The sequence below is a fragment of the Kogia breviceps genome, chromosome 9 (assembly GCF_026419965.1).
Source record: "Kogia breviceps isolate mKogBre1 chromosome 9, mKogBre1 haplotype 1, whole genome shotgun sequence".
Lineage (NCBI taxonomy): Eukaryota > Metazoa > Chordata > Mammalia > Artiodactyla > Physeteridae > Kogia > Kogia breviceps.
This window is the reverse complement of record NC_081318.1, coordinates 95,276,991-95,296,061: the sequence shown is the minus strand read 5'-3', so window position 1 is coordinate 95,296,061 and position 19,071 is coordinate 95,276,991. Positions and strand designations below refer to the sequence as shown.

Here is a 19,071-nt window from a genome sequence, read left to right as displayed (position 1 = left end):
TTAATACACAACGAATCACCATTGTAACAGAAGTTGGGTGGACACATGGCAGCACAAAATATTCACATTTCATTGCATCACCTCCTAGTTTCTGCCTTATAAGGGAAAGGAAAACCACCATGATGGCTGGAATAGCATCGAATAAGAGCCTGCATTCTGGAAGCAGACTATTGAGAGTGAATCCCTGCTCCACTGCTGACTAGTCGAACAGCGCTGCTGAGCTATAGTGTCCTCGTCTGTAAAATGGGACAATATACTCAACCCTATTTCCCAGATGACTGTGAGGAAGAAATGAGATAATACAGGTAAGGCCCCTGGCATACAGCAAAATCACAAGGATGCAAGGGAGTTGGGAGTCTCTTAGCCATTACCACGATTACTTTTTTCTCTAATCCTCCTGAAGATTCACTTCTCAGCACTCGCTTCCACCCTGAGGTTTTCCTAAGCACACCAAACACGCAGGGTATCCCTGCTCAGAGAGAAGCCATGAGGATCAGTTAGCTCACAGAAGCCAGCACAGTGCCCAGGTCATAGTACCTCCTCAATACGTGCTTACTAGGAGGGTGAATGCTGAAAGAAATCTGCTCTCAACCTCTGGGAATTACAAAACATACCTATTAGCCTTACTAAGCAAAGGATTTAAAGATTCTCATGCATACAATAGAATCATTGGATCATTAGGCTTTGAAAATACAATAATTCACTGAAATTAATGAATTGTCTGGAGGTCAGCAGTTCTCAAATTTTACTACCTAAGAGTGTCGGAGTAACTGAAAAATTCCCAAAGAACCAGAATCGGTAGATCTGGGCAGAATGCAGGCTACCGCGTTTTAAACCAATCCCACAGGTGGTTCTGATGCAACACTTTAGGGCAGCCTCAAGGCCTCCACTGAGAAACCCTAGGGGTTACTTAAAAATGCGATGGGTGCTGATGTTCTTTTACTTTTAGGTTTCCTTCTTTGTTCAGTGGGTGAAAGAGTAATAGGACTGAAATTACCTTCAGTCATAGATTGGGCTGGGAAAAATCTCGGCCCAAGCAACTTCTGGTATTGTATAAGCACGAGCATGCTTAAAGGATTTGCCACAATGATCCAGAGTTATTTGGACATCCTCTATGCCTGGAAAACATCCAGAAGGGCTATTCTTTCTATTGTTAAGCTAGGAGCCTATCTGTTTCTCAGTTTGACATTTCAGGAGGGCTGTATTTTCTCTTTCAGGATTAAAGGAAGAAATACTCTGCAATGCCTTATAAATAATTCAAAATCCAAGAGGGCTTAATGTGAACCACAAGACTATGACCTGCAGTCACACTCCAAGTCCAAGAAGAATGTGTCTAGATCACCAATAAATGTATATTACCAGGAAATACATGCTAGGCCCATCAGTATGCAGGGGAGAAGTGTCTGTGTATTTCTGTGATTTTTCTAAGGAATTAAACTTCCCCAGAGTCTGGACTCTACCTTTAACCTCCAGTTGAGGTCACCAGTCTGTTCTATCACGAAATGGTGCTACGTGGCTTCACTCTCCCTTCCCCACTAATCTGTTGTTGTAAATGTTGCCTTGAAAGGGTCTTAAGATTCAATTATTAATCAGAACTAATTTAACAGACTGTTGATGCCAGGAATGAAATTTTTTCAATTTGCAAAGCTGGGATTAGCTGATCAAGGAGAATGGTATGATTTCACAGGAAATACATTAAGCTTCCCACGCCTGCCTAAAGAGCTTACTGGGATTCGCAGGAGTGCAGAGAAAGGTGTGTTTAGGTGGATACATTACTGGTCCATGGAGAGTAATTATGAGGGATTTGCAAACTGTAGCAGGCCTCAGTTTAGCCAAAATTTTCTTAACCTGGAAGGGTCACAATGCTATACTCTCTTTAAAAAAATCTCATTTAAAACGTAGCCCCACAAATTTTACTTTGACAAATGGTGCTCCAGAAATACTTTCTGCACTGAAATCTGCTTTATTTCCTTTTTTCATACTAAAGTGATGAGAAGTTACAAGCTTTTTTTTTTTTTTTTTTCTCACGTTGTGGCCTCTCCCGTTGCGGAGCACAGGCTCCGGACGCGCAGGCTCAGCGGCCATGGCTCACGGGCCCAGCCGCTCCGCGGCATGTGGGATCTTCCCGGACCGGGGCACGAACCCATGTCCCCTGCATCGGCAGGCGGACTCCCAACCGCTGCGCTGCCAGGGAAGCCCACAGCTTCTTAATTATCGTTGGAGGCACCAGACTTCAGACAGGAGGCTGATAAATGACCTAACTCATTTGCAATATACTGGTAATAAAGACAATCTGCGATGAGTGTGAGAAGCTGTGTTCTTGAAGACATTTTCTCATAAATTAATGAACTGACCTCACCCTGGAACGCTCACGTTGCCCTGTGCATATCCGAGGTCACCTAGAAATGTGATGGGTGCTCGTCTAAATGCAACAATCTCCTTTATCTTGTTTTCATTCAAGAATCTCTCTTTTATTTATTTTTTCATTCTTAGGTTTCCTCCTTTTTTTCTCCTGTAGATGAATGGATACTAAGGTTGAAATTACCTTTAGTCACAAACTGGGACCTTTCTCCCCCACAGGATTAGGATTTCCTGTGTAAGATTTAACTTGATCATCTGCAACTCAGGAAGGACTATATGAGCTGCATCATTGGCAGGCTCAGTGTTAAATGAGAACCGTTCAAAAAGCAGGCTTTTCCCTTTTCTCATGTGGTCTCTCTCTCTAGCCTTGTCATGATGTTTGTTTGTTTTCATTCTTTCTTTTTTCTTACTGTGGTAACATACACATAAAACTCACCACTTAGACTTTTTTTACATTTACACATTACATGTACATCTTAAGCGTACAGTTCAGTGGTATTAAATACATTCCCATTGTTGTGCAACTACCACCAGTCATGGTGTTTCTTATTTCCTATTTAATGTCATTCTAAGTAAATAAAAATTAAAAATTTAAATGGTTAGCATGAATTTACCATGCATTTTTACATCATGCAATGCCAGTTTTAAGTGCAAACGTTAAGAGCATTTCACTCATTTGTGCAATCATTGAAATCACACAAACGTATTTTGTCCCTGGAGGATGCCTTGAGCTGGCCAGAAAAAACCACACACAGACAGATTCAGGAAGACTGGGAAGGAAGAGAGGGTCCCCCAGGCACAGAGTGGGCTCGAGAGAGTGGCTGGGGGGTGTGCCTCTGGCTCAGGGATACTTCAGAGCCTCAGAGGCGCCCAGGAGCCCTGCCCTGTGTGCCCTCTCAGGCCTGACGGCTGCTGGTGTTCCCCTCCCACCAGCTGATGGTCTGACACATTGTTCCCTGGCTTGGGGCAGGCCTTGGGGGATCTCCCCTTCCCATGAGGGGATATACGGGTGGTATCACCAGCCCTCGGCAGATGGGTGACCCCGGGTACTGCAACCTCTGTACAAGGTAAATGGATCAAGGGTGGGCAAGAGGTTCTTTCCTCCTTGAGTTGCGACCTCCTACCTGCTGCCCACCAGACACGTTGCAGCCCTGCTAGTCCTGGGTGGGAAGGCCACTGCTGTGCCCGGCCCCAGGATGCTGCAGGACAGGTGCACCCAACCATGACCTTGCTCGCCTGCACCCGGGCCCTTCCTGGGGCACAAGGAGGGGAGGCTAAGCAGGGCCCAGGTACCAGGGTACGGACAACTGGGCTGAGAACCCATCCCCAGGGAGCTGGGGACGGGGTGGGGTAGGGAGAGGAAGCGGGGGTGGGGGTGGGGAGGCAGCGCGAAGCAGGGCCCCGTGACGTGACCTGTCTCCAAGCCTCCCCACCCCCTACACTCTCCAACGTGCCATCGCCCTGTCAGACTTCTCTGACAAAACACAGTTTCAAGACTGGGGCTGCAGAGCATTAACCCCCAACACGGGGCCCTTCTGAGCTTGGGACCCTGTGTACTACACGGGTCATGCACCCATGGCGCCCTGGGAGCAGGAACAAAGAACAAGGAAGCGAGAGGAAAATCAGTGCTGCCCACCAGCAAGGCCGGCCCCGCCCGTTCCCACCTCCCAAAGGGAGTCCCTCCTGACCCAGGAACATCCCTGGGAAGAGGGGATTTATGCGCTGGACAAAAGCCATCTCCTCTCTTTACTACTGCCCTATTTTCAACACTGCCCTCTTTTCTTCCCCCTCCTCTCTTTCCTGCTGACTCGGGAATTTAAGTCTGATGCTTTGACCCGAGCCCCAGTGCTGTGGACAGTGTGGGCTGCCCTTCTTCTGGACACAGAGTTTAAAATTCGACACCGTTTGTGGCTTCTTTTTGGATTTTCCTTTGCTGCTCTTCCCTTCCTTGCGTCTCCCTTTGTCTGAGCAAGGGGAGATGTGAGATCTGTCTTGTAATTATGATTTCCAATAAATGAAGGTGACATTCCCCGCCTGGCAGGATGCCTGTAGCCTCCGCAGTTAGCACTGGTGAGGCTCTTGGAGTTCACGGGGTGGGGTGGCGGCTGCTTTGCAGGACTGTGGGAGGCCCGGCGAGAGGAGAGGAGAGGGGAGGCAAAGCTGGAGAAATTCACAGAAGCAGAGGAAAACATGGGAAATGGAGCGTGGGAAAATGGGTAAGGGGCAGAAGATGGAAGGAAGGCGGCAACGAACAAAGGGAGGAAGGGAGCCAGCATTTTGCCTGCTCTACCCACATGATTTTAAAGACTAGAGTCTTGGGGCTTCCCTGGTGGCGCAGTGGTTGAGAGTCCGCCTGCCGATGCAGGGGACACGGGTTCGTGCCCCGGCCCGGGAGGATCCCACGTGCCGCGGAGCGGCTGGGCCCGTGAGCCATGGCCGCTGAGCCTGCGCGTCCGGAGCCTGTGCTCCGCGGTGGGAGGGGCCACAACAGTGAGAGGCCCGCGTACCGCAAAAAAAAAAAAAAAAAAAAGAAAAAATAAAGACTAGAGTCTTGACCTGGTAAAGCTGCTGCCCCCAAGCAGACAATACCCGTGCACACAGGCGCCTGGACAAGGACTGAGAATCCTAGGTGGCGACAAGAAGTGCCAGCACCATGTCTCTTGCTCTGCTCCCATCAGATCCTTGAAAAACAAACGTGACTCTGCTTACGTGTCTTCCCAGAGCACAGCCCAACGAATTAGTGCCCCAGGAAGGTGTAGGTGCCCTGGAGAGAACTGGGAGAGGTGTTTAAATGGGAATGTTACATGGGACAGAAGAAGAAAGAGGGCAAATTCCCCTGGAGCTCCCAGTAGGGCCCAGAGCTGTGTTGAGAAGAGCTGGGACTTTTCATTCACAAGAACCTTCACAAAAAGTGAACTCTTATTTTTCTCAGGGCGATCAACGCAGAGGCTGCATAAGCCAAGGGTACTCAGAACCTCAAGTCTTGAAAATCCCTTCCTCCTAGCAGTATTATAATAAACCAATGTCTTGGGTCTCGTCGAGAAAGTACCACTAAATCTCGAGTTGTTCGAGAAGGGAGGATAAAGGGCAACTTTCTCTCTGATGGACTCACAGCCCAAAGGTGACACACAGCTTCTCAGTCGAGCCTGACATACCACCCAGAGATCCAGACTCACAAGAAGCCACAGGCCTCCCGTTCTTTCTGTTCCCTCAGGAATTATTATCTCTTTCCAGAGGAAGATTTCACTTTCGGCTTGTGATATGGGCTCTACTGAGGTTCTCCCAGCAGCAGCAAAAACCTCATTTGCCGAGGGAAAATATGATCCGCTTCAAAGACCTGGAGTATCTGATATGTTTACTGATGTCTCTCTCGTGACCAGTGAGATATAAGGACAATATTTATTACTAATTCAAGAGAGGAAGCAAAACTGTTGTGGTGAAGATGGCCCTGTTCTTTTGAGAACAGACTTTTTCAAAACGGTGGTCTGTGGATCTCTTGCAGCAGAATTACACGGAATGATGATTTAAGAATCAGATTTCTGCATGCCCACTGCAGAACTACTAAATCTCTGTGGGTGAGGGGTCAGCACCCACTTTTAAATAAGCTAAGAGTTTGTCATCACGTATATACTGACGTTTCCGAATCAATGCTTGGAGAAGGGGCCTCAAACCAGGGCGAGCCTCACCGCTGTCTGGAAGCCTGAGAAACCCAGGTGGCTGGGTCCCACTTGCAGAGTTTCTGATTCAGTAGGTCTGCGGTGGGGCCTGAGCATCTGTGTTTCTAACAAGTTCCTGGGTGATGCTGAGGCTGCTGGTCTGGGGACCACACTTTGAAAACCACTGGGTTCGAACAATGAAAACAATCCAGCCTTGGGCTGACTCAGTCAGGTGTAACCTACTTAACTGTTCTCGGGAAGCCCCGAGGATCAGAGTGTGGGTGGTGGTGGCAATAGTGGGCTGGTGTTCTGTCCGTCCGGGAGGTGAACGTCTGGGGGAAGCAGTGCAGAGCCACCTGGCCTTCAAGCCAGGCCAGTCTACACAGGGCCCCTGGGGACAAATGTGGGTTGGTACACGCGTCTGTCAGATAACCAGGCTTCTGGTGGCTGGCTCTTCAGACTCGAGAGAGCTCAGTTTGGTTTCAGGTAACAGTGGGGTTAGAGGTATATCTTAGGGCAAGTCAGGAAGGATCCAGCAGATCCCAGAACTAAGCTGGTATAACAGGAGGTAGAGTCCTCTTCACCATGACTAACGGCCAGCTTGGACATGTTCCCATGGCGACAGACCACTAGGCCTCCAGGCTGATATTTCAGGGGCCTCAGGCCTCTGATACACCCTTTCCTTCATCTAGAAAGTCTTTCAGGCTGAGGCCTCCACAGACCACCTAGGACATGCTTGGCTGTGTTTTGGGGCAGCCCACAGCGTCTGACTTCCTCCCCTCCTGCCTCAGACGCCTGTCGTTACCAGGATGGCCACTAGAGGTCTCAGCAGGACAATTATTACACTACGAAGGGGCCAGGAAGGACCTGCGAGAAGCCGGAAAAGCGCGACTTCCCGCCACCCCAGGGATCTCCGGCAAAGGGAGAAGTAAGGTGAGGGGCTCATGACCTCTGCCTGCCTGTCCAGCATCCTCAGCGTGACGACTGGTCTTGTGTGGCTGCCCAAGGATGTCATTTTCCTCTTCATACGGCACAACAGTCACCATGAGAGAAGGAATGGTAACACCAGGGCAATGATGGTTGCCAAGGAGGGGCCTTAATTTCCAACAGCTGCTCCCTCCCAATGACATGGTCGACCGGCATGGTTCAATTTTATTTGCAGTGCCACGCAAATGCAGCTTTAAGAGTCCTCAGCACAACCCTTCCAGCCAGATTTGCTGCTGCCTGCAAAGCCCTTATTCCACCAAAATCCTGAAGCTGAAATTCTGTCCCGGTAATATTTTCCAAGGTCGCAGCCCTTTGCACTTCTCCATTTTGTCCAGTGGCATTAGAGCCTAAGACACACACAGGGAGGGAGTGATCCACCCCTGCATTCCCCACCCTGTCCTTCTCTTCCCACCCAACTCTGAATCAGCATCAGATCCAGGGGAGACGGCGGCAGACCTGATGGGCTATCTTGGAAAAAGTTGCATGTTAAGCCAAACTTGATCTGGGGACAACGAAAGGGGCCAAATGTTACATCAGTGATGATTCTTTGCTTTATAAAGAAGATTGATCACGAATATGCCATGGATTTACCATGGAAAACCAAAGCTCTGTTAAAATGACACTGCACATTTGGTTAATCTCTGTATTTCTATAATTTGACGTAAACAAGGAGTGTATCTCAAAACTCTGCTGGAAGCTAGCACGTGTGGGTCTCTACTCTTGCCTTAACTGGCTTTCAAATTATTCTTGGACTGCCTCACTGACTCCCCTGGCCCTGTTAGCTCAGTCAGCAATGCATCGAAAGGAGAAAATGTGACTTCATTCACCTACTGAGTCTCCCTAAGTTCCAGAGCTCTAATCAGTGCTGTCTTGGAAAGGAGAGAAGTGGATATCAGCCAGATAACCTCAGACTGCAGAAATCAGCTTATCTGAGATGATCACACCTGGAGTCAGCCGTGCCCACCTCCGTGTGGCAGGTCCGTGTAAGGGGGGCAGGCCACTTGTCTCTCACCTGCACCTTTCCCTCCTGCCCTTGTCCTTCCTCAGTTAATAACAGAGACTCACAGAGCTCTTGCTCCTGTAGGCTGTCCCCATTTACACAGCCCGACTATAGCTTTTTCCATAATCCTATGCTTAGAAATGAATACTGCTGGAAGCTGCATGAAAACAGCCTGAGGTTAGGAGCAAACTTAGCATCATGGACTTTTTGAAATTAGCTGTTGTCAGAGTTGTTTGACAGATGAGGAGCCCAAGGTCCAGAAGGGCAGAGTAACTTTCCCAAGTTCATGCAGATATGTAGTGGCAGAGCCAGGAAGGGGAACCGGGGTTCCTTCTTGGGATGTAGACTCCTTCACTTTCATTCACTTCTTGGTTGTGTACGTGGTTCCCTCCCAGAGAAAAATGAGCTGGGGCAGCACAATGGTAAGATGCTTTGATGGAAAGAGAACCGAGTTATGATCCAGGCTCTGCCCCATTTGGGCAAGTTACCCTCTGGAGGCCTCAGTCATCTGTGAATTCAGGGGTTTGGAGTGAAGAATCCATCTCTAAGGACCCGTAAGCGCCAGCGTCCTGGGTATGTCTAAACGACGGGCTCGAGTCCCAACACTGCAGGGACTAAGTGCTCCATCGCATCTCATGAGAGAGCCCCTGCGCTTTTAAATTCTTGTCATCTCTGACAACTAACTTGGAAAGTTTCCTCCTCACTCCCTTTCGACACGCACTTGAAACTTCTGGGAGACTGAGGACAAGAGGAAGTTCCAACCCTGAAATCATGGTCAGGTGGGGAAAATCTGTACAGTAAGACAGGATACTTTTTGTCAGGCACAAACTCCTTCTCCCCAATTTATTACTCTGTAAATCTAGTTTATCACATATTGAATTTGTGTGTGTGTGTGTGTGTGTATGGGTGTGTACAATGACGGGTCTGTATAACCCATATCTGGCTTAGAAACCATGATCCTGTCTCATTGATAATCACAGGTTTGTTCAATATATGTATATGTGTCCATCATATACACAGGTACAGAGAAAACAATAAACAAATCAGAAGATGACCACTTTTCTCCATGGCTCATTTTAGCCCTGTTGCATGGTATCTATTCTCACAGAGCATTCACTCCTGCAAAGGCTCACAGAGCAATAATCCGTTTAGGCTGGTGGTCCCAGAAGAACAATGCACAGCAAAGATGCAATGGGTGCCACAGCCTGCATGAGGGGCCTACACACGTTTCTGCTCTGTGGAGTAGAATATTGCTGTGAGAACGTGGACACTAGCCCAGAAGCCTAAAATCTGACAATACGAGGGCTCACTGTCAGAGAACAATAACAAAACGCATTCCCCAGGTGTCCCCAGCTCCTTCCCGGGGAGGTGCCAGGCAGACAGCGGCAAGTTCTCTAGGGATTGTGGGAGAGAGAAATACAAATACAAAATCAGGAACAAAGACATAAGCTCTACGGCTTAAGTAAGAGCGACGGCTGCGACGGTTCATGCGGCCCCAGGGGCAAGCGGCGAAAGCGGGAATCAGAACAGCGGAGGAAACATGCGGGGTTGGTAGGCGGAAGCGCACAAAACACAGTCGGGCCCAGAGGAGCCATGCTCACACTTACATGGCGTGGTCTCACACTACCTTAGTGCGCTTTAAGCATTTCCATCGTCTGAGAGTTTAGGAGGGAAAAACAGAATAGTTAAAGGTACAATAAATTAAGAGCTTGCACTTTATTTTTAAAGGTTCATAATAACGGTGTCACTCCGGGCCATCCGATTCCCAGTGTGAAGAGCAATACGTGTGGCGATTCATAGTGGTGAGAGGCACAGTCCTGAGAGCCAGACCCTGGTTTCATATCTTGGTTCTGCCACTGGTAGTTGTGTGACTCTGTGTAAGTGTCTTACCTTTCCATGCCTCAGTTTCCTCATATGTAAAATGGGTCTAATAGTACCACTTACCTCATAAGACTGTGGTGAGGATGGAATAAATTAATACATGTAAAATACCTGAACAGTCCTATTCAAGACTAAGCATCATCTAAGTATTGGTTATCACCGTTGTTATTTAGATCTTCAGCTTCCTCAGGCAATACCACCCAGAGTAGATGATCAAAGGTTTTACAGAAAGCTAAGGACTTGGTGAGAAATTTAGATGCTCAATAAGAAAAGCAAGTGAAGAAATCAAACATTCAGGAGAAACAAAGACAAAGTTAGAAACGCACGGGTTGAGCAATAGTTTCTGTGTCATTATAATTCTTTGAGGGTGTCATTTCAAATTCCAAAGCAATTCAGAGTAGCTTTTTAAGAAAGATAAATAAAAATCAATGGCACACACAGATCGTTTAGAACCCTGAGGCCTGGTTCATGTTGGACAGTTCCAGGCTGTGGACACATTATCAGGTGTTAACCTTTGCACTGATGGCATCTAACATGTTCTAACTTGCTTCTGCCCAGTGCCTCACACAGGAAGCGAAGTGCTCAAAGGTGCCAGCGCAAGGGTTCTGGGTCATGAGTACCAAGTCATACAGAAGGACAGACTCCTCTATTCTTTCCCAGAACCGCTCTGTCAGCTTTGATTTCACTTGGCAGGATACTGTGGTCAAGGAAAATATGGGACCTTAGCCTGAAAGGAACCTGCAAGTAAAGTGCTCTGAGGATAACCTGGGCTGAGTCTGCCTTTGCTGATTACACTCTGAGTCCCTGGGTGGCCAGGACCAGTGCCCTGCTAGTGCTTTACTTGCCCCCAGCGTGAATCCCCTCCCCCACCTCCATCTCCTAGTGGTGCATCTGCACATGGAGACAGGTCTTATTTAAAAACATGTGGCAGATGGACAAGAGGCACATGAAAATATGCTCAACATTGCTAATTATTGGAGAAATGCAAATCAAAACTACAATGAGGTATCACCTCACACTGGTCAGAATGGCCATCATTAAAACGTCTACGAACAATAAATGCTGGAGAGGGTGTGGAGAAAAGGGAACCAAGCCTCTAGCACTGTTGGTGGGAGTGTAAATTGATACAGCCACTATGGAGAACAGTATGGAGGTTCCTTAAAAAACTACAAATAGAGCTACCATACGACCCAGCAATCCCACTACTGGGCATATACCCTGAGAAAACCATAATTCAAAAAGAGTCAAGTACCATAATGTTCATAGCAGCATTGTTCACAAGAGCCAAGACATGGAAGCAACCTAAATGTTCACTGACAGATGAATGGATAAAGAAGATGTAGTAAATATATACAATGGAATATTACTCAGCAATTATAAAGAATGAAATAATGCCATTTGCAGCCACATGGAGGGACCTGGAGACTATCATACTAAGTGAAGTAAGTCAGACAGAGAAAGACAAATATCTTATGATATCCCTTATATGCAGAATCTAAAAAAAATGATACAAAGGAACTTATTTACAAAACAGAAATAGACTCACAGATTTAGAAAAAGAACTTATGGTTACCAGTGGGGAAGGGTGGCAGGGAGGGAGAGACTGAGAGTTTGGGATTGACATACACACTGCTATATTTAAAAGAGCTAACCAACAAGGACTTACTGTATAGCACAGGGAACTCTACTCAATATTCTGTAAAAACCTAAATGGGAAAAGAACTTGAAAAAGAAAAGATATATGTATATGTATAACTGAATCACTTTGCTGTGTACCTGAAACTAACACAATATTCTTTCTTTTTTTAACATCTTTATTGGAGTATAATTGCTTTACAATGGTGTGTTGGATTTCTGCTGTATAACAAAGTGAATCAGCTATACATATATCCCCATATCTCCTTCCTCTTGTGTCTCCCTCCCACCCTCCCTATCCCACCCCTCTAGATGGTCACAAAGCACAGAGCTGATCTCCCTGTGCTATACGGCTGCTTCCCACTAGCTGTCTATTTTACATTTGGTAGTGTATACATGTCCATGCCACTCTCTCACTTCGTCCCAGTTTACCCTTCCCCCTCCCCGTGTCCTCAAGTCCATGCTCTACATCTGCTACATCTGCGTCTTTATTCCTGTCCTGCCCCTACGTTCTTCAGAACCTCTTTTTTTTTTTTTTTTTAGATTCCATATATATGTGTCAGCATACGGTATTTGTTTTTCTCTTTCTGACTTACTTCACTCTGTATGACAGACTCTAGGTCCACCCACCTCACTACAAATAATGTAATTTCATTTCTTTTTATGGCTAATATTCCATTGTATATATGTGCCACATCTTCTTTATCCATTCATCTGTCAGTGGACACTCAGGTTGCTTCCGTGTCCTAGCTTTTGTAAATAGAGCTGCAGTGAACATTGGGGTACATGACTCTTTTTGAATTATGGTTTTCTCAGGGAGGGTACATGCCCAGTAGTGGGATTGCTGGGTCATATGGTAGTTCTATTTTTAGTTTTTTAAGGAACCTCCATACTGTTCTCCATTGTAGCTGTATCAATTTACATTCCCACCAACAGTATAACACATTCTTAATCAACTATACTCCATATGAAATAAAAATTAAAATAAATAAAAACATATGGCATTCCATGAAACCCAGATTAATGGGCTGTCCTGTTCTTCTGACCCAGGGATACCTGATTCCTTCCCCTCTGACACCTTGCATCTCCTGCTTCCCATTTCGCCCTCTCCTGACTTCTCTAGTCTGGTTGTTACCTGACTACGTCACTTCTTATTCATCACTGGTCTGAGAAAGTTTCCAGGGTGGACGCTGTAGGACTCTTTTGTCACTCTGAGTTCCCTCACACCCTTTCTCACTTCCTCAGAGGACTGCATTGACCCTCACTGGGATGTGAGCATTCGGATGAAGCAATGTGATCCTTTGAAGTTGGAATGTTGGGCGCTAAAAGCATCATTTCAAACGAAAAGCAACACTGGAAGTCTTCAGCTGGTCAAACACAGAAGGGAAGAATGACAAGGAAGCTGCCACGGTCTGTTAGGAAGCCTGGCTTAACCAACTTTTGCCAGAAGGGGTGAGTCATAGGCTGCCTGGGCAGCAAGCACGCTCACCCCTGAAGCACAGACCCCATGATGGTTCTCGGCTTCCACAGAAGCGCATTTTCCCACCAAGCAGTGTGTGTGTGTGTGTGTGTGTGTGTGTGTGTGTGTGTGTGTGAGTCCATCCATCCCCAACCACAGACTGCTGTGCTCTGACAAGGCCTCTGCTTTGAGCAGAGTTTTAACCTGGCTATTCTTTTGTGTAAATGTAACTCCAGCTGCCACTTGGGCTGTGGACTCCTAAAGGCTGGGCCTGGGTTCTTCTTCCTCGGGCAGCCTCTCACTCTGTCAAGCACAGTAGCAGTAGGCTGTCTACTGCAGGAGCAGTTTAAGGCTGCTGGTGACTGCAGCTTCATTTGTCTGGCAGGGATGCTGGTTTTTTAAACACACTCTCTCAGATCTTTCCCAATTGCAGGTACTGCCTCAAGGACACAGACTACAGTGCCTGGGCTCTGGAACACACAGAGACACCTTGATCTGTCCAAACACCTCTTTGAATGGATGCTATTTACGTCAACAGAATGTAGCTCTGGCAAAATTACAAACGGGAGAAAGAGGCAGAGGATACTTAGAAAAGCAAAGGGATTTCCAACCAGACAAAGTAGGTCTAATGATTTAATGTTTGCAGCAATGGAGACATTAGCCAAATTTTAACTAGAATGGGAACTACAAGATGATTTCAGAGGGAACCATTTCAAGTAAGTCATTCTCTTGCCTTGGAGGGCTTTCATTCCATGCTGACCAGAAGGTCATTATTTTAACAGAAGAGACAGAGGCAGTCACATTTTTCTTGCTGATGGGACAAGGAATGCCACGTATCCTGGAGGATCAGTGATCCTATCAGGCCACAGGACCGCATCTGGAGAGCTAGAGCCCTAGCTGTGGTGAAGACAGCTGTGGTATCATCATCCTGAACGGGGTGAATTTTAGTAAAGAGTTCAATGGCAGTAGCTTCTAAGTTCTCCTCTAGGTCCCAGGACCCAATGCTCTCCCAAGGCAGGACAGACATTTCTAGGTGTAAGCTGTCAGGCTAAGTTTCAGTGGGCAGCTCATGCAGGAAAAAGGCCAAAAGAATGGGTTCTATTGCTAGATGAGGGGCTGATGCCCGAGTAATCTTAGAGTACTCTGATGCTCTATGCTGTGTCTTGGCTACAGAAGTCTCAAGGCAAACCTCTTCTGGATCCCTCCGAACCCTAAGAATTATCCCACAGATTACAGGTATGATATTCCAATCACTGCTGAGGCAATGGGGCATACCCTACGTGCACCCTTCCAAAAGTGTGGGAGAGGACTCCTTAGAGAAAAGGAATAGCATTACTTCTACCAAAAGGCAGCAGTGGCTTGGTGGTTCCATGCACATGCATGGCCAGCACACTTTTCTCTTTGCTACAGACACAGACAGGCCTTGTACCATCACTGCTCATATGGGACACCTTTGAATGTTCAGAGAGCTCACAACATATGTGTCTCTCTCAGAATGGAATATCAACCAATAGGCTGAGAGTCCCCTCAAGTAATTTTATTTATAATACTCAAAACATAAAAACAGACATAGCTTTTATGTTCCCATTTGATTTACTCACACTTGAGTGAACAGCTGTCTCATTCATTGGAAACTTTATAGAAACCAGCCCAAATGTCCCTCTGAGATTTCTTTTATAGCTGGGTGACTTGCACTGAATCCTGGGAGTTTGGGTTCTATAGTTTAATTTCCCACTTCCTAGGTGGTAGCAGATAATAGATGGAACGCTGAGTGTTGACTGATTTTTTTTTTTCCCTTCAAATGCATCACCTCCTGACCCTTCGGCGCTCCGTGGTGGAGGGTAACAAAGAAAAGAACAGAAACGAAAGAGAGTCCTAGTGAAAACTACTTTCAACTGAGAGGCCTTTCAGAGAAGACGTAGGAGATGGCACTGAAATTTATTGTTACAGTCAAAGAAATCTAGGCTGGATGTGACCTTGGTAATTAATTATCCATTTTACAGATGAGGAAACAAAAGCTCAGAGAGGACAAGTGAAAGTCAGTTGGAGAGTCAGGGTTAGAGGGAGACCGCCTGACTTGTGGTCCAGGACTACCCCACCTATCACACCACTTCCCATTTGCAACAGAAGGGCACAGTTTTCTAAGCAAGGACCTCCATTAGGGAATATAATAGGAAAAGTAAGCCCAGCCTGCCCTCTGAGTTTGGAAAGGTTTAATCTTTTCACAAGCAAGCTAAAGGCAAAGTTGGAAAACTGCTTTAACTCCTCCAACAAGATACAAATCAAGGGGTGTGTGTGGTCTGCCTCTAGGTCACTGATCTCCAAATGTGAAGAAACTATGGACCCCTTTGAAGGAAAATAATCCTCTAAGACCTATGGTAAATTTTCTTAACCAGCATTTGAGAAACATTTACTTAAGACAGCTGAAGTCTCATTCTTTGAACGTGATTTTCAATTGAGAAGCCTCACTGAAGAAAAGACAAGGTTTCTGTTTATAATCGGTAAAATGAAAGCACAAAACCTAAATGTCCTTTTTAAGCCCAAAGACCCCCATCTCTCCGCAAGCATATGTGCCTGAAATCTGATTTGAGAAATACTGTCCTAGCTCAGAATTCATTACTGCTCTCTTGTCTGGCCCATGAATGAACTCCTTCAGTTTACATGCTTCCATTCTTCGCTCCTTTGGTAGCGACTTCATTTGTACCGAAGGGACTTTTTAGTTCACATTTTTGCAGTGGAGCCTGTGTGTCCTGTATTCCTGTTGCCTCGTCACCCTACCTCTCTCTTTCTGAATCTGGGGTCACTTTGTGATTTACCTAATACTAGCTCTAGATGAAAATACAGCACAATCCTGCTTTTGTGGAACGGTGTTTGTAATGAAAATGCTCGTTTTCTAAGGTGAAAGCGATTCAGGTTTCGAATCTGCCATCTAGGCAGCATCAGTCCCCATCTGGATCTCAGCAATGAAGTTCCATCGGTTAAAATGCACCTTAAACACCTCAGCTGGACTTGTACGGCAGTTAATTTCTTTGTTTTACAATCTTACCAATTTAACATTGCTATCCCGTCCTCCCTCTGGGGTGACAGGTGGCTAAAAACATATTTAGATTTTCCTCTGAGGGGGATTTCTCTCTCCTTGACAGTCTCTCTCCGCTCTGTGTCTCACAGACAACTAGGAATTTGCCATGGAGCTCCCCTTGGGAATGCCTCTTTCCTGCCTCTCTCCATTCATCTATCCTGGGTCAGAATTTTCTTTGTTGTTAAGAATTCATTCCCCAGTGGAAATGTAAGCATGGCAGAGTTTCTTCCCGTCTCTTACAGCGTTGTTGTTGTTGCCTGCTTTGGATTTTACGGAAAATGATTAAAAAAATGGAATGGGTCCTAGTTCTATATTATTTTGGCTAAAAAATAAAATGGAAGCATGTTTCTCTATACTGTACTGTACTTCTACATTCCAATACGGCAGCCTCTAGACACACGTGGCTATTTAAATTTAAGTTAATTAAAATAAAATACAGTTAAAAATTTAGTTCCTAAGTCTCACTAGCTACATTTCAAATGCTCAGAAGACGCATGTATCTAGTCTAGGACACTGTATTGGATAGAGCAGATAGAGAGCATTTCCATCACTGTTCTGTGAGATAGTGCCGCGCTACAACATTTATTATGCTCTAATAAAACCTGAATGTAAGCCGTGTACTACGCTGTAGAAGTCTAATTCTGAAAAAGATACAATGAAACATAAATATATGAGTATGTAAGTCATCTTCAGTCAAAACCCACCTGTAAAGTGCTGAGGATAATTATTTAATACATTTAATAAGCAATACAGGGACTTTCCTGGTGGCTCAGTGGTTAAGAGTCCGCCTGCCAATGCAGGGGACATGGGTTTGAGCCCTGGTCCAGGAAGATCCCACATGCCACGGAGCAACCAAGCCCGTGTGCCACAGCTACTGAGCCTGCGCTTTAGAGCCCGTGAGCCACAACACTGAAGGCCACGAGCCTAGAGCTTTTATTTAAATGAAAAGATAGAACTGATTTTCTCTAAATGGAGGTAGGTGTCTGGGGTTGGGGACCGTGGAAGTGTACGGGGAAATGTATCAGAAACACCTGGAAACGTGCATCAACTTAGACAATTCCTCCTCTACCCAGATAGGATGAGGATTTGTTGGGGGAGGGGAGGTACTGCGTGTGGAACTTCTGTAGTGTGAAGAAGCTCATCGGGTGGTTCCCATGTGTCTTCTTACTCCATCCCTCTAGACGGGAACCACTGCTCCCAAGAATGGCTAAACTGGTTGAGGAGACTTGCCTAATTACAGAATATCAAGGACAATTTATGTAAGTCAAGTACTTAAGTCTTTATATGGGTTATATTAGTCAGAGTTCTCTAGAGAAGCAGAACCAATGGGAGATAGATACATAGATAGTGAAACTGATGATAAGAATTGGTTCATGTAATTATGGAGGCTGAGAAGTCCCACAGTCTGCTATCTGCAGGCTGGAGAACCAGGAAACCCAGTGGTGTAATTCAGTCCAAGTCCAAATGCCTGAGAACCAGGGGAGCTGATGGTGTAAGTCCCAGTCTAAGTCTGAAGGCTGAGAATCAGGAGTGCTGATGGCATCTTCTGAGGGGCAGGAGAAGACGGATGTTCCACCTCAAGCAAGAGAGCAAATTCACCCTTCCTCCAACTTTGTGTTCTATTCAGACCCTCAACAGATTGAATGATGCCCACTCACACTGGTGAGCGTAATCTTTTTTACTCAGTCTACTCTGTTCTGGAAATACCCTCACAGACACACCCAGAAATGATGTCTTACCAGCTATCTGGGCATCTCTTACCCAGTGAAGTTGATAATAAAATTAATGATCACATAGTTTAAGTTCTGGCTACAGGGGATAGTCTAATGGGCAACTCTGCATAAAAGTCTAAATAGAGTGAGTAAAGCCTTCTGGTTAGCAAGGTTACATTGCTTCTCCAAAGCAGTATGAGTAAAGTCTGAAAGCAAGTTAGCCGAGCATTAAACATTTATTCATTCAAGAATCACTTATTGAGCATCTAATAATATCTGTCAAACACCTTGATATGTACTGTGAATGTGATAAAATAAGTAAGGGATGTACATTGTCTACCTGCTGTGTTACTATACCTCCCTCTTCTAGAACGGTGCTTAGCACATAAGTATGTGCTCAATAAGTGTTTACTGACTGAAATTAATGGATGAACAAGTGACGACCGTCTGAGGGTCAGAGCTCATCTCAGCTTACTTTCTTGCTGTTGCTGTTCATGCCTACAGTGAATTTCCTAGGCTCTGGACATTGGCTGCCTAGATGCAAAGTGTGGAGCGCCCTGGAGAGCAAATCTAAAAATCACTCTTACCAGCAAAACACATAGCAAATGTTGGCTGATTGAACAATACTTAATGAGTGCTTACTCTGTGTCTGACACTAGGGTCTTTATGAGCATTCACTCATTTAATCTCAATAAATCAATCAGGCACTATTCTCATTTCCATTAGTGAGCATCAGTAGACTGAGGTCCTTACAGTTAAATGTATCACCCATGGCCACAGAGATAGTAAATGGAAGCGCCAAGATCTGAACCCAGGGCATCTGACTCCAGAGGCCACACTGCCACCTGTTACAGAAAGTTCACAATGGAACCCACACAAGTGAAGAGAATGCAAGGAAGGAATGAATGGCAAAAAGAAAGTGCCAGGGAATATAAATTTATATTTGTTTAATGAATATAAATCTGGCTGACAACTGTCTTCTACCTGCATCAAAATAAAAGGTATCCCTACCTCTCCAAGGCTACAATGGTCTTCAGTGATTTGAGAACGTCCATTGAGATGAACAAACGTCTCAGCAGTATGGAGACCTAGTAAAGGAATTCCCTGGGCACATTCCATCTAAACCATCGTGTAACTGAAGCTGCCTTCTCTGTCTTCAGACCTGAGCAGGTCATGCTGAATGGACTGTGCACACGTGTGTTGATTAACTAGTCAATGGAACGTTGGGAGCCTGTCGGCTAGCTTTTGGCCAAAAGTCTTCCTTTTGTCCACCTCCCATTTGTTCAAGTGTTTGTCTCTAT

General features: G+C 45.8%; 1 protein-coding gene across 4 annotated transcripts in view; it reads right to left on the bottom strand.

The window, feature by feature from the left end:
• Positions 1-19,071, bottom strand: part of LHFPL3 (LHFPL tetraspan subfamily member 3) — a 545,073-nt gene that overhangs the window by 36,353 nt on the left and 489,649 nt on the right. Inside the window, exons 3-4 of one of the 4 annotated variants that reach the window (XM_067042801.1) lie at positions 9,632-9,659; positions 9,357-9,398 (exon numbers count right to left, since the gene is read on the bottom strand). The exons of 1 other annotated variant lie outside the window; for it this stretch is intronic. In XM_067042801.1, the coding sequence (XP_066898902.1) occupies positions 9,643-9,659 (17 nt within the window). In that variant the 3' untranslated portion in view covers positions 9,357-9,398; positions 9,632-9,642. Of the gene's footprint in view, positions 1-9,356; positions 9,399-9,611; positions 9,660-19,071 lie in introns of those variants that run through there. 2 more of the 4 variants (XM_067042800.1, XM_067042802.1) reach the window with 2 other exon arrangements.